This window comes from Pelodiscus sinensis, chromosome 11 (genome assembly GCF_052426305.1).
Source record: "Pelodiscus sinensis isolate ZL-2025 chromosome 11, ASM5242630v1, whole genome shotgun sequence".
In the NCBI taxonomy this organism is placed as follows: Eukaryota; Metazoa; Chordata; order Testudines; family Trionychidae; genus Pelodiscus; species Pelodiscus sinensis.
In genome coordinates this window covers 1,337,431-1,364,599 of record NC_143062.1, presented here as the reverse complement: position 1 = coordinate 1,364,599, position 27,169 = coordinate 1,337,431, and the positions used below count along the sequence as shown (strand labels likewise).

Genomic DNA, 27,169 nt, shown 5'->3' with positions numbered 1-27,169 from the left:
AAGCAAGAATTTTACTGACGCAGTCTTTAGCCAGATGACGGTGGCCAGGAATAGATAATTGGATACAAATAGGAAACAGATGAGGAACATGGCCAATCAGTTCTAAATATTGAGTAAATCAGTAAAAGATGGTCAAGAGGTAAACTGATCAATTCCCATTGGGAACAGCTCAGAAGGGAGAGAGACTCAGTGCACAGACAAATGCTGGCACTGGGAGAGGATTTTGTCAGCAAGCCCACATATAAAAGCCTGCATCCTGATGATACCAAATCCATACGATATGTTACCAGGCATATGTTCGTGTAGCAGATCTTACTCCCTTGGCAGATACAGTTTAAGCCATGGCTAGTAAGGACCATGCTTGTCAAGCCCCATAGGGGCTGCTAATGTGCTAACAGTGAGCCTGGAGATTCTGATCTAAGAACTAAATAATAAGTCAGGGAGGCAATTCTCAGAGATGGCCTTCTAAGAAACCAAGTGCTGATACATGCTATTAGTCCTAGATAGATATTTGAATTAGTGGTTTTTATACTTTAAGGAACAATGATACTGCCTGACATAAAAGATACTTGGCTAAAGATGAGCTCCACCTAAACTCTTTGCAACCGGTGAGTTGAAGAGGAGCTATTTAAGTACGAGTAAGACGCAAATAAAAAGTACAGGACAATGTTAAATGGAATGAACCAAATTTACCTGTCACAGGTGTAAGCAGGTGCAGGGCCCATAAAATTCATGAGTGAAGAAAGTTATACTGTGGCTGTTAATAGGAGGTAAAGGGGATGTAAGAGACATAAACTGTGCAACTTGTGCCTATTTGGGAATGCAAAATGAGGGTGATCTTCATGTTAAGGAGATGGAAATGGGAGAGATGTAGCAGAAATAGCAATAGGAAAATGCCAAATAAAGTAAGAGTTGGATGCTTTCTATTCTTCTTCTATTAAATCTTCCTGTCACTTTTCTGCTATACCATGCCTTGCCACTTCCGGTATGTCTACACTGGGAAATTATTTCAAAGTGAGATATTGCGAAATAATAACTCCTGAAATAACAATTTCAAAATAGTGCTATTCCTCTTCACAAGCAGGCGTTATTCTTTCAAAATAACAAGTCTGTTATTTCAAAATAACGAGCTTGGTAGTGTGGATGCTCACGTTGTTATTTCAAAATAACTCCCACGTGTAGACATGACCTCAGTGTAAAAATTACACTCAGTTTTACTACCCAATGAATGTCCAACTGGCCATCACTTAAGCCCATACACTTGCTTCACAGCCTAGAGACACCCACACTTCACTACCATGTCTGTTTCAGTCGCCAATGAATTTGCTCCTGTAAGAGCCCACTGGTTTTTACAGACAGGAAGGAGCTCCGTGAAAGAAGCACAGTATCCACCAGAGCAGTTGGCAGCTGCGATTCACAACCAGGGACCTGGTCAGGTAGATTGAAGCACCTGAACGTTACGTTTTAAAGTGTTGCAGTGGTTTTGTTTTGCGTATTGAATGTAAGGCCTTTAGGAGATGCTGATTTGTTGTTTGGGAGGCAGGGGAAGAAATCAGTCAAGATCTAAAATAAAAGCGTAAAATCAGGTTGAGAAAGTTAACTTGTGGTATGCCCGGAACACCGGAAATGAAATGAGCACATTGTCACAAGGTGCCGTTCCATTTTTGCCCTCTTTTTGTTTTTGGCTTTCCCCTGCCTGTTTCTTCTGATCTCAACCAGTCTTTGGATTCCTTGACCACACCATTTATGGCTTTAGGTAGGTTTCAGTAACACAATTTTACCTCAGTTGTGTGTTTTGAAGCAGGCAAGAGGTTTCAACTTAAAAATAAAAAGTCCCTTTTTGGGTTTGTCTGATCTGGAAAGTTATCTGAGTGTCTGCTAGGCTGTGAGCGTCTGCAGGTTTCGATTGTACCAATTGTGCTCATTATTAAGTCAGCCTTAAAATAGCAAAGGCCCCAGACAGTTTTTGTTTTACTAACACCAAAACTGAAAATGACCAACTGATAAATCCCGTAATAAACTGTTTGCAAGCTCCTCCTTTGACTCTCTCCTTTAGCTCTGGAGATTCAATTTTGTGCACAATCCATCCTGAGGGGGGAAATGGTGAAAATAAACCAAGGGCCAAATTTATAGAAGCTGCAGAATGACTCAAAGCCAAGAAAGATGCAAATGCAAGACCTACAATTGCTTGCAAACCTCCCTTATTTGGGAGCACGCGTATGGATGCCCATGAATATGAAAGTCAGCCTCCCGATTTGAATAAATCAATGCCAGATCCCTCAAGGTGTTGATCATCCCCTCACTACCAACCCCACCCCGACTTCAAGAAGCTAAGTGCCTTCATCTCCCAAAGGAGTCCCTGGCAGTTGAAAAGATCCAGCAAAGACCACCAAAAAAAAAAAAAGCTGCAGAAGAAATTTGTCAGTCTGCTCCATCTAATCAGTTTAAATGTGACCTGTTGATACTTTTAATATGTCAAACATTTTACTCTGTTTCACCTAGAATTTCAAGAACCTCTTAGTGAAATTGTAGGGCCAGTGATATGCAGGAGGTCAGTCTAGATGATCATAGTGGTCACTTGTGGCATTAAAATCTATTAATAGAGCATCACAATCTGTTAAACATAGTTTTAAGGTGGCCAGGCCAAAAAAGGCTGAGCTGAAAACCAGAATTCAAGGGGTCTAAAATCACACAAGTAAATTACTAAGCATTGAGGTAATTGAAAAATACACCTCTATGCAATGTACACAAAAGAGAAGCTTTGGCACCTAAATTTGCAGTTGATTCTCCATAGAATAATGATTTGGGGGCACGCTTTTTAAGTTAAGGCAATCTTCTCCATAAATGATAAGCTCTTTTGTATTTACTTAGTAGAAACTGCCTGCCTGTAAACATGATTTTGAAATAGTCTGTCATTGCCCATTTATAAGAACCAGAAAAAATAATCATTCTGGTGAATAGAGGTACAGAGAAAAGCGTAAGATGCCCACTATTAATACCCCAAACAAGTTGTTGTTACTGTAACAACCGAAGGTGTGTCTACTTTTCTGTTCAAGCGGAGATGGACTTCAAAAAAGTTTGCATTATTCCTTACACTGAACTTAATTCATCAGAACAACAAGAAGTCCTATGGCACCTTACAGACTAAGGGGGGGGGGGGTAATGTACTGGGGGGGTAATGTAGTCATACGGAGTTGCAAATGAAGCCCGGGATTTGAATTTCCCAGGCTTCATTTGGATAAAGCCGGCCGGCGCCATTTTTAAATGCCGGCTAGGTCGGACCCCGTGCCGCGCGGCTACACGTGGCACGGACTAGCTAGTTCGGATTAGGCTTCCTAATCCGAACTAGCTGTACACCTCGAGGTGTACACGAGGTGTACAGCTAGTTCGGATTAGGAAGCCTAATCCAAACTAGCTAGTCCGTGCCACGTGTAGCCGCGCGGCACGGGGTCCGACCTAGCCGGCATTTAAAAATGGCGCCGGCCGGCTTTATGCAAATGAAGCCTGGGAAATTCAAATCCCGGGCTTCATTTGCAACTCCGTATGACTACATTACCCCCCTAGTTCGAACTAGGGGGGTAGTGTAGACATACCCTAACAGATTTGTTGGAGCATAAGCTCTCATGGGCAAAGGCCCACTTTGTCAGATGCATCTGACTAAGTAGGTCTTTGCCCACGAAAGCTTATGCTCCAATAAATCTGTTAGTCTATAAGGTGCCACAGGCCTTCTCGTTGTTCTTGAAGATTCAGACTAACATGGCTACCCCTCTGATACTTAATTCATCAGGTTTCTCACCTATGACTGTGTGGCCGTGTCACAGACCTGAAGGCCCACTGCACTCAGCAACCTTTGGGTCTTTTCACACCAGATTAGTTCAACCATTCTTTGCAGGACCTGATTTATTCACTCCTCTACAGAGAGCAACTCACTTATTAAGCGGCTCACGTCATTGCCATCTCTGGGTCCAGGCAAGAGTGCTGGTCAGTTTCTTGTCTGTTCAGGAGGTTCCAGCCCTTCTCCCAGAGGTGGGCTGTACTTAAGGCCTCTTGACAACGGCCTCAGGCAGCCATTCCTCCCCCTGACCCTTTTCCCGGTCAGCTCTTCTGCCCTCAGGAAAGGAGTTCAGCAGGCAGAACTTCCCCCACTGCTGTATTCTCCCTCATAACTCAGGGCCCTGGAAGAGCCTGCTTACTCCCTGCCATATCCACAGGCAACTCCAAGATTCTGGCAAGTGGTCAAGGGCCGCACTTCTATGGAGAGGGTGAGGGGTCTGGGATACAAGCTTGAGTGCAGAAGGGTACTTGGGATAGGGGATTGGAGTACAGGAGGGAGTGTGGGGTCTGAGAGGGAGTTTGGGTGAAGGAGGGGATTGTGATCTGGGGCAGGGATTTGGGGTGCAGGGTCCAGGAGGGGGTATGGGTGCAGGAGGGGGATTTTGGCCTGGGGGAGGGATTCTAGGAGGGGATGCAAGGTTTGGGAGGGAATTGTGACCTGGAAGAAGGGGGTGCAGAAGGTTTGGGTGATGACCTGGGGCAGAGGCTTAGGGTGCAGGTGCAGGGTCAAGGAGGGGATATGGGTGCAGAGGAGGGGAATAGGAGGAGGTGCAGGATCTGAGAGGGAGCTGTGACCTGGGGAAAGAGGTACAAGAAGGTTTGGGTGGTGGCCTGAGGCAGGTAATTAGAGGGAAAGAGGGGGAGGGGTGCCAGAGGCAGACTCTGGCTGGGAGGTACATACCTAGGCAGCTCCCAGCCAGCAGCCCTGCAGACAAGCTCCCTGATGAAATCTCAATTGTCTGGTTGTTGCACATCGGTCTGCTCCAGGCATGGAGCAGGGGGAGGAAAGGAGGCTTCACACTCTACCTCTGCCCCCAGCAAAATTTCTCAGCTTCTACTGGCCGGATACTGGTCAATGAGAGCTGAGAGATTTTGCTAGGGGGAGAGCGCAGAAGCGCGTTTAACCTCCCTCTCCCTTCCCCTCCCCCAAGTCCAGAGTAGAAAACAGCCAGCTGTTTAAAGCATGAGTTGCTCTCTTCCTAAAGGTCCTGGCGAGAAGGCCACAGGCCGGATCCATTGGCTTGGTGGGCCGGATGCCACCAGCCTACCCCTGTTCTAAATGCTACTTCTTCCCAGAACCCTTTCACAACCTGTTTTACAGGTGTTGGTAGGGCACTGGACCCAACTAACTGGGAAATGCACCTGTTTTAATAGCACTGCACCAATGTAACTGCAAGGAGAATTTAGGTCATCACCCATAATGACAATCACTAAAGATTTAAAGTCTGTGAAATTAGCTTAAAACTAGGTCTCTACATGGCAAACGTTCTCATGGGGAATTCTCTGTCATTCATTCCTCTCCCTATGCTGTACATGCACTAAGCAAAGAAAACAACATTCACCACAGTATTTTGTACACATATTTTGTTTGAGCACATATTACAACTGGCCACGTGCTTCACAGCAATCACACTTTTACTTACATAGCTGAATAACCTACCTTGGAAAAGTCCGACTTCGAAGTTCCTTTATAAAGACTTGACTCCCATTCTGTACGGGTTTCACCTCTGTTGACTGCCCGGTATCGTGCTTGTGCCAATTTCTTTTCTTTTTCACTGAAAGAGAGTGAAATGGACAAGACCGTATGCTAAGTAGGGGATCATTACTAAAACACTCTGGCTGTGTCTAGACTGGTATGTTTTTCCGCAAAAGCAAGCGCTTTTGCGGAAAAACTTGCCAGCTGTCTACACTGGCCGCTTGAATTTCCGCAAAAGCACTGACTTCCTACTGTCTGAAATCAGTGCTTCTTGTGGAAATACTATGCTGCTCCCGTTCGGGCAAAAGTCCCTTTTGCGCAAAACTTTTGCACACAAGGGCCAGTGCAGACAGCTCAGATTTGTTTTGCGCAAAAAAGCCCCACTCGTGAAAATGGCGATCGGGACTTTTTTGCGCAAAAGCGCGTTTAGATTAGCACGGACACTTTTCCGCAAAAAGTGCTTTTGTGGAAAAGCGTCCATGCCCATCTAGACGCTCTTTTCCGCAAATGCTTTTAACGAAAAACTTTTCCATTAAAAGCATTTGCAGAAAATCATGCCAGTCTAGATATAGCCTTTGTGAGTACTAAGATGTTTCTCTATCCATGCAAGCTGAGAAAAGAAAAGCCCACTACGCAGCACTGTTAATTTTAATACTGTGTTTGGAGTCACCATTAGACGGTTACGCTGTAGCCTGAAGATCTATTTCATAGTGCACTGTGTTCATTTCTAACATAAGGGACACCAGACGGATAATTACTGAGCACTACGTCTATCCCAAGCATTAAGCAAATACAGGCTGCGGATAACATTTTGCACTTGCCAGACTACACACTTAATCTTTATTGTAAGCCTCCCAAAAATCTTCTCTCCTTTTCTGTTTTTAGCACAGATCAATATGAACATGCTCTTTATTTGTCACACCTTTTCAAGAGCCCGATCCTAAGTCAGCAGAAGTCTTTTCACTGAATGCAAATGGCTTTGGATCAAGCCCTAAATACAAAATACATAGTTCTGGCAAGAGAATCTACTGTGTTCGACATTTACGCCCAATCCGGTTTTTGGAGCATCTTTCATTGCCATACTTTGAAATGCAAGCCGGATTCATACTGCAACACTGATGAGCCAGAGCAGAATGCCCCTGGCTCAAGCGCCCAAAGAATGACAGACATGTAGGCAAGCTGATCAGGGAAATGGGTCCGCTGAAATATGCAGTCCAGTCAAGTCAAAATAGGGTTTTTTCCCCAAAAACACCACGTCCAGACTACTTTCAGTTTCGAAAGATCCTCTTTCGAAAGTGAGATCGGAAGAAGATATGCAAATTCCCGCTGAATTTGCATATCCTCTTTAGAAAATGAAACGTAGTCTAGACACAGGGCTGGCCTTACCATGCGGCGAACTGAGGCAGCCGCCTCAGGTGCCAGACTGCGGCGGGGGAGCACCACCAGGACTCAGAGTGTAGAAAACTGTGTCTGCTGCTGGTGCACATGTATTCTTTCTGCTGTAGATGCACAGAGATGGGGGAGTGCTGTGCTGGAGGAAGGAGGGCACAAGAGACATAACAGGCAGACAGGCGAAAAGGTGGCATTGGGGTGTCATTTGAGCTCCCCGCCTCAGATGCCAAAATGTTGTGGGCCGGCCCTGTCTAGACATAGCCTACATGTACACCCCTTTCTCCCGCTTTCCATTCATATCACCCTCACCATCTCCCGTGCCAACTGGCCCAGCTAAACACGTGTGTCATAACCAGTATTCTATCAAAGCCCTTCTTTTATTTTTCCGCAAAGCAGCCTTAATTTCTAGTTACATTCGTTATTCATATTATTAAAAAATATTCATTGCAATGCTTTTCAATCAGCATACTCTGATATAACTTTGCAACTTTGGGGGATATTTTCAAAAAGAGCAGGTAACACATATTGAAAATCTAGACATACCTAGTGCCCATTTGAAATCTCCCTCTTAGATGCTTTGTCATGTAGTACGGCATTCCATCAACCAGTATCAGCCAATTTGTGGATTACACAACCAGCATCAGCCAATTTCTTTATTGCGTGTTTGCAGAATGCATACCACAGTGAGAAATATTTCATTCCGGCCTCTGGGAACAACTGCACATGGAATGTGTGACACTGTGCTCCCATTTTTATGGAAATGTGTTTTCGAATATGAATATGCATAATTTGAATATGCTTTGGCAAAATGGGGCAATGTAACCTATCATTCAAGAGTTTGTAATCCCCTGAATGTGTATATTCTATTTGTGTTTTGGGGCAGGGAGCTCAGAGGATGAGGCAGGGGGGTACAGGAATCAGGGCAGGAGGGGAGGTGTTCAGGATAGGAAGTAGGGGCAGTTGGCAGCTACTCCCTGAGGCCAGCCTGGGTAATTGGGGCACCAGCTGCTGCTTGAGGCTGGCCCAGGGCCTGCGCTGCATGGCTGCCGGCTGCGGCCCAGGCTAGGGTGACAGAGGCTGCACTGTCCGGCCATTGACTTCTCTGCAGCTCTCCAGGGCAATCATGGCAGTGGGGACCTCTCCCCTGAGCTATCCAGGGCAGTGGGGACTGTGCTGCCCAGCCAGCAGCTGCTCTGCAGCTCTCCAGGGCTGTCAGGGCAGTAGCGGCATGCTTGCTTGCTGCCCCCTTGTGGTCATTCTGGAGCATAACTGTCTATGCTATCTGAGCCCTCCCTTTCCATTTGACAAGAAAAAATCGCTTTCCACGAACATCCCATGGTCCTAGCACTACCAAATGCTTTCCTGAGGAAGCTGCATACCAAATTTGGTGATCCTAGCTCTTACCATTTAGGAGGAGTTCTTGAACAAACAGGCTCACGGATGGACAGACACAAACTCTTTCAAATACATAGTAGATTTTAAACCCATACAAGTTACATAACAATCAGTGCATATGTGCTTCTCTTTGCGAGCCTTGCTATAATTAAATCTTGGCAGTGAATTATCATATCTGGAACGACACCTACTCATTTAATACAAATGTAATACTGCAAGATAACTCTGCTAGTTTATACATACACTGTAGCAGTTAACAAATGAAACTGATAATCTCATACACGTCCGGAAACATGCTGCACACAACCGTTTGACAGAACAACTTAACACTAAGCATGTTCCTACTTTCATTTGAAGAGTGTCCCCTAAACTTCCCAGTCTGTTGCGGTTACACACAGCACGTGAAACGTTGGAAGGATCACACCCTTAGATTTCATTTTTGCAATGTTACTTATATCCCTTTTATTTTATGGCTGTAATAATCTATATAATTTGTTTTTTTAAATATCCTTGAAAGCTGCTGTTCATTTTGACAAAATATTATCGTACAGACCAAGAAAATTCAGTATGCAATATTCCAGTGATAAACTAAGGCTCCAGCACACTTGCTGCTCTTTATGCTATTCCACTCTAATGACTAATCTTGTGAAGTCACAATAGGCCGTATCTTAGATAAAACAGCAATACTCCTAGCACGGCTGTTGTAGTATGACACTGTACTTCTGCCACAGCTGTAACCACATATGCGTACAAGACTGCTGCAGTCACAATGTTTCTGATACAGCACCTTTATATCTGCCACACTATGCGATACGGATTGGGAAGGGCATATTGCCAAAGGCAGATTTTGTTAAGGAATGGAAAGCCAAGAACCTGCTCAAAGAATTAGACGTTAGCTGTTATTTCAACTCTACTTGTCATAGTTGGTATATTACTCTTCTAATCTTCTTTTTGAAACAGTCAGTCCTTGAATTCTAAGATTATGCGCCCTTGTTTTCTTATGTAATTTTATTTAAATCATCTACCTGTATTTTTCTGCCAAACTAGGTGTCTTCTATCATTCATAATTTAAATCCAAGTGGAAAAAAGAAAAGGATCAATTACATTTTAACATAACATAGGAATTTTACTCAGAGTCTAGGCAAATCATGCTTTAGCTCCCACAATGAGGCAATGATTGACTCTACATGTCTTTAGTCATACCACTCCCTTTCCCGACAAGCCATTCTACTACTAAATGATGCACTTGAAAGATGACACACAGTTATTTATTTGACCTACTCCTGACATGTATGTCACTAGAAATTTGAGAAATAGGCAGGGTGATGCTTTCAAACCCACCTAGAGGAAAATGAGGATAAAATGTTTCCTCTGCATGTTAATTGTCGTTTGTTGCATAATAGCAATAATCTTGGTAGCATATTTATAATAAAAAGCATTTAATTTTTCACAATGATTGAGGAAGGATCTTCATCCATATTAACCAGAATTCTTTGTTTCATTTGACCAAAGCAAAAACATCCCACAGTTCTTTATCAGGTAATACTCCCACTCCATCAACAAGCTTTTTATATCAGTGGGAGTTTTGCCTGAGAAAGAACCAGTTCCCCAATGTTCACTAAAATTTTAACGGCCACCAAAATACCACTTAATCATATATGCAACCCCAAATCCATTAGATGACCAAAGCTAGAGTGTAATTACTATACAAGGCTGTATCAGACCTACGTACATATCCAGGGACTTTTGGGGCCTGCACGTAAGCGCCTCGATAATGGACTTTAGCCTCAACACCTTGGCGAGTTAGGGAAGGGTTATTTTACAGATGGGGACTGAGCAGAGGGAAGATGAAATAATTTGCCCTAGGTTAGATAAGATGCCTATGACGAGGCTCTGCAGGGAAATGAATACAGATCTCCCTAGTCTCAGTCCCAGAACCCCATCTTTTTACCCTTACTGCATTTTGAATCCCATTGTAGCAGGACTGCCCTATATAATAGTAAGAAACACACATTAATTAAAATATATCTTTCTATAACCAACAATTGAGAAACTAGCCATGCTTAAACATAGAGTAGCTACTTGAGACAGCACTGGAGTCAAGCAGGCATACTTACAAGTAGACTTCCCATGGGTTTTCTCACAATTTGGACAATGATAGATGTCAATATCTGGTGCTTCCTCTTCTTCTACACCAACACAACTGTAATATAAAAAAAGTAGACCATCTTCAGTCTGGCACGACAGGTGCAAATACACAAAGGGATTTAAAAAGTAACTTTGCACTTAATATGCAGCCATTTTAATCACTAGGGGGAAGGATGCGATGATCCTCTTCTGTGTGTGTAAGGTCAAGTCAAATGTCACTGCAGCCTACACTGGACTGTTGCTAAAAAGGGGTGTTTCCCAGATGTTTGTGTGCCAGGTCAGTAGGGCAGAGGCAAAATTTGCGCCTCCCCCGCTGCCGCCGCGTGGTGGGGCCCTGAACCTGACACACGGCTGAGCCTGAGCCTGCAAGGAAGGGGGGGAGCTTGTACCACATCTTCTCCCACCCCCAGCAGTTTGAGGCCGGGCCCTTGCATGCACTAACCTGCTGGCGGAGATGGAAGCGGGTTGGGCTGGGGGCGGAGAGGAGGGAAGGAGGCTTCAGCCGGTGGCAGCGGGCGGCGGAGGAGCAGGCAAGCCGAGAGATGATGGGGGAGTGGACGGGGACTAAACTGGCTTCCCCCCTACACACACACACCCTCTCCTTGCTACGCCACTGCAGTAGGGTCCTCCCTCACCAAGTAGCACAGACTCCAACTGAAATTTCTTTGCTCCATTCACAAAGACCATTTTCACTAGCTGCGACAGAATAATATTCCATCCACATGCAGTTCTGGGAATTCAATCCACCCCAAAGATGAATTAACAAAGCACAAATCCTCCTCCCACATACCTACGGACAGTTGTAAGTCAGTAGGGCAACGTCGGCAAGAGGGTAGGACTACACAACATGAGTAGATTTCATCGCTGCTACAATGTTATGCAGAAGAGAAGGAAGGGTGACACACAAAGCTCGCTGCACTTTTGGCTGCCAAAATAGGTTGTATTGTGGCAGCTGCTGGGAACACCCACTGAGATTATTTTGGATGTCACAACATATGTAACAATACGGTGAAGCCTGCGGGCACGCTGTGTGCATGCAATCCAATGGCAGACCAGAGCATGAGGGGGAAACTAAACTAAATGACAAAGGAGTGAAGTACCCGAGGTAAGAACTTGTTGTACAGCTAAAGTAGGGAGCAACCAGCCAAATAATCCAACTCCACAAGGAGCAAACAGGATTTTTTTCATGCTTGTTCTGCCTAAATCAGCCCAGACTGTGCAAAGCAAATTAGCAGTACAGAATGGAGAACTTCAGCCCTCCATGAATGAAGCTGGGAGTCTTAGGATACAGGCCCCTCCTTCCTTCTTCCATGCTCAGCACAGGACCCAAGGCAGGGGGACAATTTTTGCCTGGATCCCCTAGGCTGCCAGGGAATACTTCAGTCACCAGTATAAACTGGACAGTCTTGGGATTGCTCTAATGTACACTAGCTGCAATGGCCCGATAGGGCTGTTACACCAGCCAGGGATTGCCAGAAGCCCTGCTGGATGGGCTAGACCCAGGGAACTGCTCAGCTGCAGAGCTCCAGTGAGGCCAGGCCCTGGATCCAAATCTGATCCACAATCTGAGTATTGGTACAGCTGAGAGCATCCACGGCTATAAAAGGAGTGAACTTCCCTGTCACAGAGACAGGCAATCAGGGTTTGTCACAGCACCACTTGTGCCAATAGATTACGCTCTCCCAAGTGACTCAGCTACATCAGTACCAGCACGGGCCATTCGCTGGTATATGTCTGGGAAGGAGGAGACTCTTACTCAAAACTGGAGGGAGAAATATTTGATTTCTGAAATGCATTAGAGTCCTGCCCACATCAGTGTCTGCAAAAGTGCGCCTATCACCATTTTTAAAACCCAGTACTAACATACTCCCCTCCATATCCAACTTGATTACAAAACTCGGACTTCCATGTTAGAAACACTGGCACTAGGAGGTGGTCTACAGCAGGCTTCCTTTAGGGTGGCTTTTAACAGCCATCTCAAAAAAATACTGTCCCAATTTGTGCCAGAAATCTCCGGGACTGTTTCTCAGCACATCTGCAATAGCACAATGTGGACCGACAGTGGGCAAGCTGAGGCCCGTTGGAGTTCTATGTCATTTTGTTTGCCATTTCCCACGCGCAGGGTGGCCAGATTCTGCTGGTTTCCATCCACAGAGGGCTTTTCCCTATTGGCGATGCACATGTAAACCAAGGGCATGAGGAGTGATGTGCATGCTGATGCCACACAACATTGTCAGTGAGATCCGTGGGCTCCCTCTCCACCCAATCAAAGTGCTGCTACAGTTCAATGGGCACATCCCGCAGATTCTAGGTATGCAAGCGCAGTGAGCAAAACTACCCTGTCACAGGAGACTGTCTTGGTTACAACAATCTTGCAGCCCACTAAGATAGTGGACCACTCATGCAGCCCACTCACTATCCTAGGTTGCCTGTCACTGATGTGAACAGTCCCCAAGTTCACTCGGAGGTGAAGTGCATGTGCTCATCTAAGTTCTCCAACCCAAAGAATTCAATCTATGCTTTTCTCCTAAAGAACACTAAATCATGTGAATGCTGAAGGCCATGAAAGGGCTATGACAGTGGAAGTGAGAAGAGAAGTGGATCAGTGGCAAACAAGGTCTACCACGTTAGCCCTTATGTTTGAGGGTCCAGCCACTGAGTTGCATTGCTAACATTACCTGTTCGGTCATGCGATAAAACACTTTTGACTCCCCTGTAAAAATATAGACATGACTGCATGCGTTGGCACTGCTCTAATATTTCCATAAATAAAAAGGAAATGTATTTCTCTCAGTTGTTGACTTGAAAAAGTACAGAAAAAAACTAAGGATAAGAAAATGATCGTAAGTGTCCAGATCATTAGGGTCAAGGATTTTACAGGCAATAAAAAGCCAGATTCACCAGAGAACTTAAACAACTCGAATAAATTAGCACAGGTGAAACAACTAGTCAAGCTTAGTAAAGGTAAAGGCTCTGATGTGGTGCTTTGAAAAGGCTATATACTCTAAGCCGCTGAGAACTGGGACATAGCTATTTGAAGAGGCATGAAAAGCTACTAATAGTGGCTTGAGTGTATGGAAGGACCTGTAGCTCTTATGGCAAGAAAAGTTATTTAAGAGCAGTCAAATGGGAAAGTAAGGGTAATGTAGAGCAAACAGGATCTAGCTTCATCCACATACTGACCCCAGAAAAGCAGGGTGCCTCATGACATTTCAGTCACACTGCTTACAAAGGTGCTAGACAGGTCAGCTGCTTCACCTAGGGTCAGGGTGATCAGGTAGCATGTGTCAAATATCAGGACAGGGTCGGGCGAGGGTGTGTGTGAGAGGGGTGCACACATGAATATGAGCGTCTCTGTCTTTGTGCAATAGGTGCCTATATAATACAAAGCCCTGAATATCAGGATATGTGGTCATACGATCTAGAGAGAAGGTTGCCAGTTTTGGTTGGTTGTATTCCTAGAGGTTTGGTCACAGGACATCACCTTTGATTCCTGGAGACGCCAGACCAATACCAGAGGGTTGGCAAGATTATCTACAATATGATTTCTGCACGCCTGCATATTTGTATTTACTAAGGCTCAGATTCTGACACGTTCATCACATGGAGCAGTTCCTTATGCCAAGAGTAGCTCTAGTAATGCGTACGGGGGCAGAATCTGGCCCTCAAGTCCCAGAGTATCTTGCTGTGATGATTCCCACTATCTTCATATCCAAACTCGGGGCTACTTTATGAGCCCCTCGCTTGCACTGAACAATGCCTTACCCCACAGGTAATGCCACTGAGCTCAACGGGCATAGTCCTAGGGGAAGGTACTAGGTCATACCAATAAAGAGATCCCAAAGCAGCCTTCCATTCCAGACATGGAGACAAAACATCTTCCTACAATCTCATCTACATAATAAACCAGGGATGGGTCAAGCGGCACTGACCCACAGAAAAATCAGTTGGGGGTCACACACAAGCGAGGGGAAAAAAAACACACTGCCCCTGCCCCCCAAGTGAAAGGGAGAAAAAAAAAACCTCAGAGGAGCCCCCAACTAAGATGCAGGAAAAAAAGATGCTGCCCTCACTCCCCTCAGCCCCATGGGAGGGGGAGGTACCGAGGCTCAGGATTTACCTACAGGGCCAGATAAACGCTTCTAAGAGCCCAGAGCTAGCAAATTTTGAGGGACTCCTTAGGCTCTGTGATGGAGCCAAAAATGAGAGGTTTAGTGTGCAGAGGGGGCTGCCATGGAGAGGGCTGGGGATGGAGAGGTGGGGTCTGGATGGGAGGGAGAGAAGGTGCAGGAGGAGGCAGGGGATTGAGGGGCCTTCCTGGTGCAGTTCCAAGGAGGGGGCCACAGGTGATTTCTGCCACCCTGCACTTGCAGGCATCGCCTCTCCCCCGAGATTCCTGGCCAACGGGAGTGACGAGGGGCACTGCCTGCAGGCAGCACTTTCCTGAATCGTGCAGAATCCCTTCCTGAATATGTTTCATTAAAAACAATCCCCCCCCCCCCACACACACACACACACACAGCTGTGAGCAATTTAGCACTGGCTCACCCCCGTAACCTGACGTTAACTAAAGAACTTAACTGTAGAGATGGGGAATCCAGGAAGCTTTCAAAGCTTTTAGCAACATTCATATGGCTCATTAACTGCTTTACATTTTAACCCCTGATTTTTCTGAAGAGCTCATTCTTTAACAAAGTGTTTTTCTAGCTAAAGGATCCTCTGCTCTGCCCACTGCACACAGGATTCATTTCTTTGCCCCTCTGTCACGCTTCTCCTACTCCTCCATCTGTCCTCTTTTCAGTGCTCGGGCCCCACCTCTGACCCCTGCACATACAGTGATCAAGAGGGTTCACAGCTAGACAAAGAGAGATCAGATGTAGCAAGTGTGGTAGCAGAGTACGGTCAGAGGCCACGCTCTAGTGATTTCCACGTTGGCCTATTCCTGTGGAACCTGGCCAGGCTAGCACCACAAACAAAGAGACCTGCGATCGGTGGCACCTTTGTGCCATTGTGCATACAAAGAGATGCCATCAAATCATACATGAGAGGTGCTGCAAGGCAACTGCAAATCCAGCAGGGAAACAGTTCTGAAAGCGCAGCCAAAGCTGAAAACAGCACAAGGAAACTGGAATCCCAGCCAACATCCTGGGATGGCAGCAGCTGCCAGCCTCCTTGCTGTCTGTTCGCCACTACTAGTGGCGACGACCCCATGCTGGCTTCCCTTACTCTGTGCGCTACTGCTCCTTTAACTGCACAGGGGGCTCGCGGCAGAGGTGCAGGACCTGGGAGCTGATTTCCAGAAGGGATTCAGGAAGGGAGCAGGCAGCAGAGTGTCTTCACAAGCAGGTAAATGAGAATAAAGGCACAGAGCACTGCTGTTTCCCAGGACTGGGGAGAGAAGGGGTCAGGGCAGCTTCTGAGGTGTGGCTCCTTTAAGGGAACAACAAGTAACAGAGGGTGCAGCAGCAGGAGGCGAAGCTGGGAGGCAGCACTCTGGGCAACAGCAGATTTATTTGATTCATTGCATTAGTGGTCTGAGAATCAGTTTTTAAAAGCCTACAGATACCCTGGAACAACATGTTCACATCACAGCAGGATTCCCTCAGCTCCCAAAGCCCTGGGAGTACCATGCATATTACCCTTCTATAAGAGGCCTTACACGTGTCCTACTGTTTGCAAAGCACGCACACAGTGGTCCACCAGAATTACTACACACAGAACCACTTATGTGCACCATTAGGCACCTACAATTGTGCAAGCCATCACCATGACTGCATGCCCCAATAAGGTACCTGTAGTTCTACAGGCAGTCCCTATTTTTCTGGCTTATGGGCTGTCCCTTGCTACATTTTTGATATGGTGACTACTATGATGATTTGCAGAACTGGACTTGTCCTCCTTTTGGAAGGCACCAGCTTCCCAAAGCAAATGCAGAGAGAGTGAATTGGGGAAAAATCAAGAGGACAAAAAAAACTCTCCTGAGATGTCCTGAAAAAGAACTTCATGCATTGTGACATTGATATTAACATGTGAGAAGCTACAGCAGTAAACATGTCAGTTGGGGACCAAGGAAACATCTGGTGCAGGAAGTTATGATGATACACGACTTGCCAGTAAGTCAACAAGACAATAAGTGTTCTTACCAAGCAGAGAGAGACAATCTTATAAATTCAACTAAAAATGCTACACCATTTTCTTGCCCTGTTTGTGTGTGTTATAAATTCAACTAAAAATGCTACACCATTTTCTTGAGGGGGTGTGTGTGTGTGTGTGTGTGTGTGTGTAAGACAGAGAGAGAGAGAAATGGATATAAGCCTTCTATATGCAGCCTTCTATATGCCCAAAATATTCTCTTGTTAAATCAGGTTCCTTTTGCATTAAGGACAATCAGTAGTGGGTGGGTGTGATTTAAATGAGGCAATTTAAATAAGTGATTGGTCTAAAAATATATATATTGAAAGTTAGAAACCATATTGAAGCTTTGTAAAAATGGCTTTAAGTCTGTACTATTGCATCTTTTAATTAAAATTTAAATTCCATTTTTGGCAGGGTATTTTATTTGAATTTTACAAAACTGCTGTAGGTAAAAAATAAAATAGAGAAATGATGGCCTTGATCCTGCAACCATTTATGCAGGTAAATAACATGTCCTTAAAGTTAAGCAGACACAGAATTGTTTACAGGGCCACCAGCTGAAACTGAATTTTAATTATACATTTTTCTCAATGGTACAAAATCTTAAATCATCTCAAGAAAAAAGTTGCTTCAGTGTTAATAACAAAAAGTTATTTAGACTTTCAATATACTAACAAAGTTATTGCTAACTTTTTATACAGATGCAGAATTTTCAGAAATATTCATCTAACATTCAGCTTCTGAGACTGTATTTAGGCATGCACTTACGGGATTTTCAAAAGCACGTAAGTGGTTTAGAGACGCAAGTCTCACTGACTTCAAATTGCAACCCTGACAGAAGAGTATATTCTAGTTAAAATATTTCAGCTTTCCTGACTTGAGAAAGCTGAATGTACTGGAAGGTGGATGTTGATTACAAATATAGTATACGAGTACTTTGCTTATTAATATTTTGAATTTGTGATATTTGGATGGGTTTTTTTAGCATGGCAACATTCTTTTAAGTGTGAAACTTCTTAATTAAAAAAACCTATGCAAAATCTGATGGTCTGCTAACAATTCAGAAACAGAGAAACAAGAAAAAAATATGAGCAAAATATGATTTTTAAAAACATTTAAAATAAAAAACTGATTTTTTTAAAATAAATTCATAACAAAACCTGCAAAGCTACTGTACAGCTTTTTTAGAGATTTTAGCCCAAAAGTATGCCTTATAAGAGTTTTATTACCCCACCACCATTCTAATGGGGCAATATACTAAAGAAATGGTGAGGCTTTTTAGGACACTCGCGGCTCCCTTTTGAACCTGTAGACTTCCGATAATCTGGAACCTATGGGACCTAGGTGGTGCTGGATTATCAGAGATGCCAGACTATCAGGAGATACTATAAGCTGGTTATATATATACTGTATACATGTACCTTTTTATGGTACATACTGTATACAGTATACTGTAATGTGTTCGTTTTTTTAAGCCTTTTTTACCCTTTTTGCTCAGTTCAGCAGCTGCTGCTGTTACCTTGTGACTCATTTTTTGCTGAAGCTCACTCACTAGGCTCTTGCCATTTTGATGCCGGACTATCAGGAGTGCTGGACTATTGGATGCCAGACTATTGGAGTTTTACTGTATTACAATTGCCTCAGAACACACATGTATCATCATTTTCACCCGTTCAGTTTCAAATATGACCAGTCTTCAACAATTACAAACTAACAGCTGTCAAATAGTTTACTTGACAACTCTGGGGGGAAATGCTGTCACTTACATTATTCAACTAGCTCTATATGCAGCTCAAACTGTATTCATTGCGTCAGTTATTGAATACATTGTGCATGATTTTTTAATGTGACTAGCACAAGATATACAAATCAGTACATGCTTCCTGGGTTTGTATTCTGTTAGTTTAACTAAAACTTATTTTTAACTCTTTTCTGCTTTATGAAATAAAATGGAGACAGGCCTAGAGACTTGCAACCCTGCTCTAGAGGCAGCACTTGACTCTCGTATTTCTTCACAGGGCTCCCAAAAGAGAAGGGCCATGTTGTCACACTGAATCAACTCCCACCCCCGAGAAGTAACACTGAGCTCTTGCTTCAGACCCTGGGACTAGCCCAGCATCACACCCTGGTAGCAATCCAATAATACTTGACACTTCAATAGCAGCTTTCATCCAAGATTTCAAAGTGCTCTGTGGACATCAATCAGTCCTCTAGCTACGCCACAGCTTATGGACGGGGAAACTGAGACATGGAGCCACAACAGTACAAAGCAAGGCCCCAGTGCTGCCCCTTTTAAGCAGGTGGGCATTTTGCCATTAAGAAAAGTCAGTGATAAGGCCACAAGCCTGTGCTCATTGAGTTCTGATTCCCAGAACACCGGAAGATGGAAAGGCTGCGGTGTCAGACAATATTCTAGCTTACTTTTTTTTTAAACTTTGTGTGGAAGAAATGGTGGCCAAAGTCAAGTTTACAACCTCTATGTGCAGCCTTTCCCACCCTCTGCCCTCCCCTCATCCCATTACCTCCATTCTACCTTTCCTCTCCCACTCCCTGACTCTCTCTCCAACATCATTCTGGATTTCTCATTCACATTCTTCATCCATCTTCTATTCACTTCCTCTCCCTCTTCCAGTGCCTCAGTCCATGTCTTTGCCCTTCATTCACCTACCAACCTTATCGTCCACTTACCTTATGTAACCCATACATCTAGTGTGGTTACTGAGCATAGCAACAGTTAAAACCAAGAGACCTCTACAGCATGGGCTGAGAGCCAACTGGCTTTTAGCTCAGAGGATAAAGGCTCCTATACTCACCTCCAGAGGTCCGAGGTTCAACTCCATCTGGTGGTGGTTATACTTACTCGGAGGGGGTGCTTAGGGATGGGACCAATGGCTGTATTTGCTAAAAGTCAGCAGATTGAGGAGAGTAGCCCCATTTTTCCCATCTGCTGTTGCAGGAGACATAGCTCTTGAGCCTGAGCAACATATGTGGCAGTGAAAGCAGCACAAATGCATGGGCTGCTCAGGGCCTGGTGCTGGCTCCCTAGGACGGTTCAGGGTCCATGCCAAGTAACAATGTGATGCCCGATTGCACTGCAGGGCAAAAGCCGAATTAAGATACACAACTTCAGCAACGTCAATTGCATAGCTGAAGTCAAAACAGCTTAACTCGGCTTTGGCTCTGTCTACACAGCAGGAAGTCGAAGGAAGAACCCTTCAACTTCCCTTACTCTTCGTGAAATGAGGGATACAAAAGTCGGAGTAAGAAGTCCTCCAACTTGCCATTATTTCAAAATAACAGCTTGCTGTGTAGACGCGCACTTTGTTATTTTTAAATAACGTCAGTTATTTCAAAATAGCGCTGCAGTGTAGACATGCCCACAGCTTCTACCCACATGGTTTAGAAAAGCGATAGCAAAACAGACACGAGCAGTATTTTAGTCACAGCAAAAGAGGTGATCCACCATTCACCTGAATTCCTCTCCTGTCTAAGAGCAAAACAGGATCTAAAGGCACAATTCACAATTTCCCTGCAAGACATTTGTCATTCACTAAGCAGCAATCTTCTTTCTTTAGCAACAACTGTAGCTTATGTGAATGACAGTGTATTCTTGTTCTTCCTTGCTTTGCTAGAACTCTACAATTTCAGAAGTCATCATCTGAACTACAAAAAGTGGAGAGAAAACAGGACTTTTTCAGAAGTAGAAAGAATCACTGCTCCCTCCCTTGCTCCTGACAGGGCATCAATCCTTTGACTGTTTGGCAGATATTCCCGGGGAGAGCAGACGGCACACAAGGTCACCCTGATATCTAGATACTTTTGATGGGGTTACGGCTAGGGATGTGAAAGGTTAACCTGGTCACCAGTAACCTTATTAACAAGAAAGCATCACCTTAAATGAGTAATCATAGAATACACACAATCAAGAAGTCTTCAAGTCCAGTCCACTGTCCTCATGGTGGGACCCAGTACCATCTAGATCATCCCTGACAGATGTCTCTCTAACCTGCTCTTAAATATCTACAAAGGTGGAGATTCCACAACCTCTCTAGGCAATTTATTCCAGTGTTTAACCACCCTGACAGGTAAGATGTTTTTCCTAATGTCCAATCTAAACCTTCCTTGCTGCAATTTAAGCCCATTGCTTCTTGTTCTATCATCAGTGGTCAAGGAGAACAATTTTCCTCCCTTTTCTTAGTAACGCCCTTTTAGATACTTGAAAACCGCTATCATGTTCCCTCTCAGTTTTCTCCTTTCCAAACTAAACAAACCCAGTTCTTTCAGTGTTCCCTCATAGTGCCTGTCTTCTAGACCTTTAATTATTTTTGTTGCTCTTCTCTGGACCCTATCCAATTTCTCCACATCTTTCTTGAAATGTGGTTCCTAGAACTGGACACAATACTCCAATTGAGGCCTAACCAGCACAGAGTAGACTGGAAAAATGACTTCTTGTGTCTTGCTCAAAACACTCCTGTTAATGCATCGCAGAATCATGTTTGCTTTATTGGCAACAGTGTCACACTGTTGACACATATTAGCTTGGGGTCCACTATTACCCCTAGATCCCTCCCTGCAGTACTCCTTCCTACACAGTCACTTCCTAGTCTGTACGTGTGACATGGATTTTTCCTTCCTAAGTGGAATACTTTGCATTTGTCCTTATTAAACATCATCCTATTTACCTCAGACCATTTCTCCTGTTTGTCTAGATCATTTTGAATTATAACCCTTTCAATCTTGGTATCATCTGCAAATTTTATAGGCATACTCTCTATGCCATCATCTAAATCGTTGATGAAGATATTGAACAGAACCTGTCCCAAAACTGATCCCTACAGAACCCCACTTGTTATGCCTTTCCAGCATGACTACAAGCCATCAATAACTACTCTCTGAGAATAGTTAACCTGAAGTAATTACCCTCTGAGTAGGGTAATGCTTACCAGTTCTGGGAGAAATTAGGGTTGCCAAATGGTTTAACCAAAAATAACGCACACCTCCCCCCACCCCACCCCAAAAAAAACACAGTGAGAAAAAAAAGTGGGGGAGACCAACGTTTTTGAGAAAAAAAGAGACCCTGAGAGTTGTTAAGCAAAATTAATTAATTAATTTAAAAAAAACAGCGTGGCCTCTTTAAGAAATGCCTTTGAGGCTTTTTGGCCCTAACAGGCTGCGGGCGGCCATCCACCATCTTGCCTCCCTGCTCTAGGCCGGACACCTCCCCTGCGGAACCTGGCAAGCACCCGGGATTTTCGCCTCCTGGCTGGGAAAAAATCAGAAAATATTGGACATTGTAGGTGACCGGTATTTTCTGAATTTTTACAGGACATGAGGTGAAAATACCGGCCTGTCCGGGTCAATACCGGACCCTAGGAGAAGCCCCTGCCTGCCGCGGGCAGGTCCAGCCCCACTGGGGGCTCGCTACAGAAAGGGGCTGCTCCAGCATCTGAAGCAACCTCTGTCCACAGAGAGCCCGGGGCTGCCGTGGACAGGGGCTGTTCCAGCAAGGGCTGGGAGCTGGGGGCGGAAACCCCGTGTGTCAGGGGCCGCTGGGCTGGAGCGGTCCCCGGCCAGGATCCCGCTTCAGTCGGTTAACCAGTTAACTGAATAAGTATTAGGGCAACCTAACGTTTAACCAGTTAACTGCATAACTGGGATTTTACATCTCTAGTCACAGCAGCACATCAGGGAACCCAGAAGATCTGGGCCAGCAGAAAGGGAGATGAAAAGAAAGTATTTCATAGTAGTAAGCACAGGACTAGGAGCCAGGCATTCCCACCTGTTTTACACTGGCTCCCCACTGTGGTCCCAAGCAAATTACTTAACCTCTTTAACTCAGCTGCTGCATTTACAAAACAATGGTACTTGCCTGCTTGCCTGAAAGAGTGCTGTGTAGACTAGTTCATTAATATGTGTGTAGGGCTTTCATGAGAAGCTTCTAGGTAAACGCTCAATGGTGCAATTGAATAGTGCTCTTTTCATTGCTTTCCTTTGGTGTGTGGGCTCCATTGTTTGGAATACTCTTGTAGGAGTTTGTAAAACATTTTGTCCTTTTCCACTGCACAAATCCTCAGACTTTCATACAATTTCCAGCAGCTGCATGATCTGGCCCTTGCCTCATGTTGGGACAGACGGAGCCTCTTTCATTGCTCACTAGAACCATCAAATGATGTCCACATCACTGTATGCTAACCAGGTACATGTTACTGTATAGCCAGCACAGAGAGCAGCAAACTTAGGGGTTTTTTTGTTATGATTGTTTATTTTCTGCAGTCTCTGTAATAATAGCAACTTTAAAACTAACATGCTTGGGATTTGGAACTGGGAGGATTTTCCCCAAGTCTCGTTATAAGGATATTTCAGGGTTTGTTTTTTTCTTGCTCTTTTAAAAACTGTGACCAAGCCCCTTGGAGTAGATGATTTTATAACATCGTAAAAGGGCTGGACGGGGAAACAGCACAATGTATAACTACTGTGGAATATTTGTTGCTATGCAGTATCTAAGAGAGTACAAATGTTACTAGAGTGTATCCACCTCAATCCAGGTCTGCTCTGTGGACATTTCCAGAAAAATTCCAACCCATGTATAGAGTAGTCAAGCTAAGCTGGTGTTAGCACAATCAGGAAGCATGATGGAGACGGGGCCCTGGCAGCCAGAACTGCTTTTACCTCCATTTTAGTTACATCTGCTGAAAGCAAGTTTAAGCAACATGATGGTTCAAAGCTGTCTCATCTACAGTGATAGCAAATTTACTACACAAGGAACATGCTTTGGAGCTAAACAGCCGCGGTCCTAATCCTAGCAGGTGCCAAGCCCCATTAAAGTCACCCCAGCCTGTGGGAAGTGTAGATGCACCATTGAAAAGTATCTCTTGTCTCTAGCTCACATTCTAAAAGGTAGGTGGCTATTGTTTGTGATGAGAGGCACAAAGTTATTGCTACTACAGTTTCCTCATGGTAAATGCAGGTGTGTGTTACAAAACATATTCAGAAAGTAACGCTAGTCAGAATGCAGCAGCCTGCTTGGTAAACGGGACATCAGAGAACAAGAACATTCAAGCGGTGCTTTGTAATCTCTACTGGCTGCCTGTGGAACTTAAGGAGCTGGCATTGAGCTACCAAGCCCTCAACAGCCTGGGACTGATTCATGTTAAAGACCGCTTCTCTCCCTCTGACATACAACCAGAGCTGACTGGGTGGGACGAACTTTTCCTTGGGAATATGCTCTCCCTTCTATTTGAAGAACCCTGTAAGATTCATTTTGAAGGCAGACTCATTTGGGGGGGGGGGGACTAATACAGGGACATTGTTTTTATTTTATCTTCACTGTGTGATTTATTGGGGATTTTCTTAAGCATTGTAGGGTTGCTGTCATCTTATTTTTATGTTTGCACCTGTGCCTTAAGCTGATTCCCAAGGAGGCCTGGCTATAAGTTAACTTTTTCTTTACATTTTAGAAACTAACTGAAGAAAAACCCATGTCTCAGTTCTGTACAGAAATGGAAGACAGAGTGAATGATAGCAAGGAGCTGATTGCACGGCGTCTTCTTAGACACATTTGTTTTAGCTAGTTGTACTGAGTTTTGCTCTCTTGGATACACTTTATTCCTTGGCTGACTTCACTACCTTTAAAAAAAAAAAAAAAAAAAAAAAAACCTTGCTTGCAGTTGTACTGTGTAACAGAGAATTAGCCCTTTGGGAGGCAGCATGAATCACTTGACCTCTACAGAACTATTTGTAAGGCTGGAAGAAATCAGTATCTTCCTGAAAAACAAATGTTACAGCCAAGTTAAGCTATTTGAAGAATTATTTTAAAATGGCAAAATGGGATCTAAAAAATCTCTCTCTGGCACTGGAAGATCCCATAACTACAGCATGTAGGCACTGAAATACATTCTGTATCTATCCTGAATAATGACACACCTAGGAAGATCTAAATATTAAGCTCCTGAGACCCACTGAGCTGAAATGCCAAACAATTTGAAAGAACACCCAGCTGCTTTTACTGATTTGCTAAAAGTAATACCCCATAAGAAATAGTCTCTGCAACAAAAACCACAATAATAATTTTGAAAAACATGGATTAAGCCTTTCTCAGCAGGAGTGATACAAGCCATTAGGAGAGTTAAATTAAAAGTGGATACAAGATCAAAACACTGACACCAACAAGCCCTTGAATTTCACAAATGGAATGTCATGTTTTATGTAGTCAACAACATCCATGTTGTTCAAACCTGAGTCATCAAACCAGCTAAAATCCACCAGTCATTATACTTATCAACCCTAATTACAGGATATTTTCCCTAAGGTATAACAGCAGCCTCTCCATTATAGCATTCATCATAACCCACCCCCAGTCCTCATACTTTTTTTAGCATATTATTCACTGTGGGAGAAACCTTTCTGGTTTTTCAGACACTAACAGTATGATCCAAAACTCATTGGGAATCTCTCCATTGATATCTGTGGGTGTTGGATCAAGTCTGTTCAGGACAGATCTCAGTTTGGAAAGAAACCAGCGTTTACTTCATCCTGCAGAAAGCTGCTAGCTTTACTGTTTATATTGCTATTGTTCTTGGGTAAATAATGTTGCAGTGCCTAATGGCTAGATTTGTGAACATATTTCAGTGCCTAACTCCCATTGGAGTTAGGTGCTTAAACAGCCTTAAAGATCTAGCCCTGCAAACAGGTTACTGCCTCCCAGGCACCGTTTCACGGCACAGAGTAACCTTACAGCATCCCTATCTCGGTTTCCCCTCAGTGACTTAGCCCTCTAGTTCAGCCATTAACCAAGTCTACAGCTTCCAGTTTATACAGGTCCAAAGCAAATAAAATCTTTGTGCTAGCTGCAAACCGGGCTCAGCCCCTTCTTCCAAGGAGGGCTTCCTTCTTCTAAAGGACTCTTCTGCCCAGCTTATGACTGCAGCTCTCAGCCCTTTCCAGGCTCTTTCCTGTCTCTCTGGAGTCCCCTCAGCTCCTTCCCAGACCTCCCTACCAGGAGTCTTTCCCTCTCAGCAGGAACTCCCAGAACTTGCTACCTGGATTCCTCGACTGGCTCACAGTGCCCAAGGGGCCCTCCAGGCCAAAACCCTTCAGTCCAGGATCTCCACCAAACCCACCTGCTCTCTACAACAGCTTCCTTTTCCTGCTCCCATTTGGTCTAATGGAAAGGTTGTTAATGAGGCACAGTTGGGCTGGACCTATTCCCTCTCAAACAGCGCAGTCCACCTCTGACAGGCTCTAAGGGTATGTCTACACTACCACCCTAGTTCGAACTAGGGTGGTTAATGTAGTCATACGAACTTGCAAATGAAGCCCAGGATTTGAATTTCCCGGGCTTCATTTGCATATTGCCGGGCGCCGCCATTTTTAAATGTCCGCTAGTGCAGACTCCGTGCCCGCAGCTACACGCGGCATGAACTAGATCGTTCGGACAAGGCTTCCTATTCCAAACTATCTGTACGCCTCGTGGAACGATCACACAAAGCCTCCTCCTCCCTGCAGAGCAGAGAAACGCAGGGACTGTGTTAAACGCTTGCGCTGGGTGTGTCTGAGGGTCCCAGAATTAGTGTATTAGAATAAAAAAGTCTTCTCCCCCTTGGAAAGTGGGAAAAGTGGGACAAACACAGGTGAAAGTAACAGTTTCTCTCCAAGGGTACGTCTACACTGCACACTTATTTCAAAATGAACTATTTGAAATAGCACGTCTACACTACCGGGAAGCCTCCAAATTTCTCCAAGGCAGGCTTCCCTAATGTAGACGTGCTCCCTCGATTTAGAGCCACAGAAGGCACTGGGGCGTAATTATTTTGAATGGCTGTGGGGAGGAGCTATTTCAAAATAGCAGCAGTGCAGCAGTGCAGCGTCCACACTACTGCTATTCTGAAATAGCATTATTCCTTGTGGAATAAGAAGTGGAAATAAGCCATTCATTATTTCAAATTTAATCACACAATTAAAAAAATTAATCGCAATTAATTGCACTATTAAACAATAATAAGAATACAGCTCCCCTCCCCCGCCCGCTCCAACGCAATGCCCTCACCCCTCCCGCAGAGCCAGGTACCCTCTGGCCCCCACTCCAACCCAATATCCTCACCCCTCCCCATAGAGCCAGGCACCCCCAGTTCTCCTGCTCTAACCCAATGTTCTACCCCTCCTGCAGAACCGGGGACATAGCCCAGCATGGCGGAGGGTAACACGGTATCTCCGTGGGAGACGCCAACCCCCCACATTGGACCTGCTCTGGGTCTCACTGGAGCCGCCGCTGCAGCCACACGCTTTTCTCTCCAGGAGCTGAGGCGCATGCGCAGAGCGGTCGTGAACGATCTGGGTCCAGGACTCCGAACATTCCATTTGACAGGCACGTGCCGCCGCTCCCTCCCAGATCTCCTCTTCAGGGCAAAATCCCAGACATTTTTTGCCATTTAAAAAAGCCAGCTGGATGGAGAATTAACAAGTGAAGACGAGGACATGTCCGGGAAAAACCGGACATATGGTAACCCTAGATTAATGTGTATTAATTTTTTAATGTGTTAATTCTGCCCTGCATTAATCACAGGTATTAAC

At 44.6% G+C, this 27,169-nt stretch overlaps 1 protein-coding gene across 1 annotated transcript in view; it reads right to left on the bottom strand.

The window, feature by feature from the left end:
- Positions 1 to 27,169, bottom strand: part of PHF2 (PHD finger protein 2) — a 177,128-nt gene that overhangs the window by 73,990 nt on the left and 75,969 nt on the right. Inside the window, exons 2-3 of the mRNA XM_075939694.2 lie at positions 10,435 to 10,520; positions 5,495 to 5,609 (exon numbers count right to left, since the gene is read on the bottom strand). Of these exons, the coding sequence (XP_075795809.1) occupies positions 5,495 to 5,609; positions 10,435 to 10,520 (201 nt within the window). The remainder of the gene's footprint in view (positions 1 to 5,494; positions 5,610 to 10,434; positions 10,521 to 27,169) is intronic.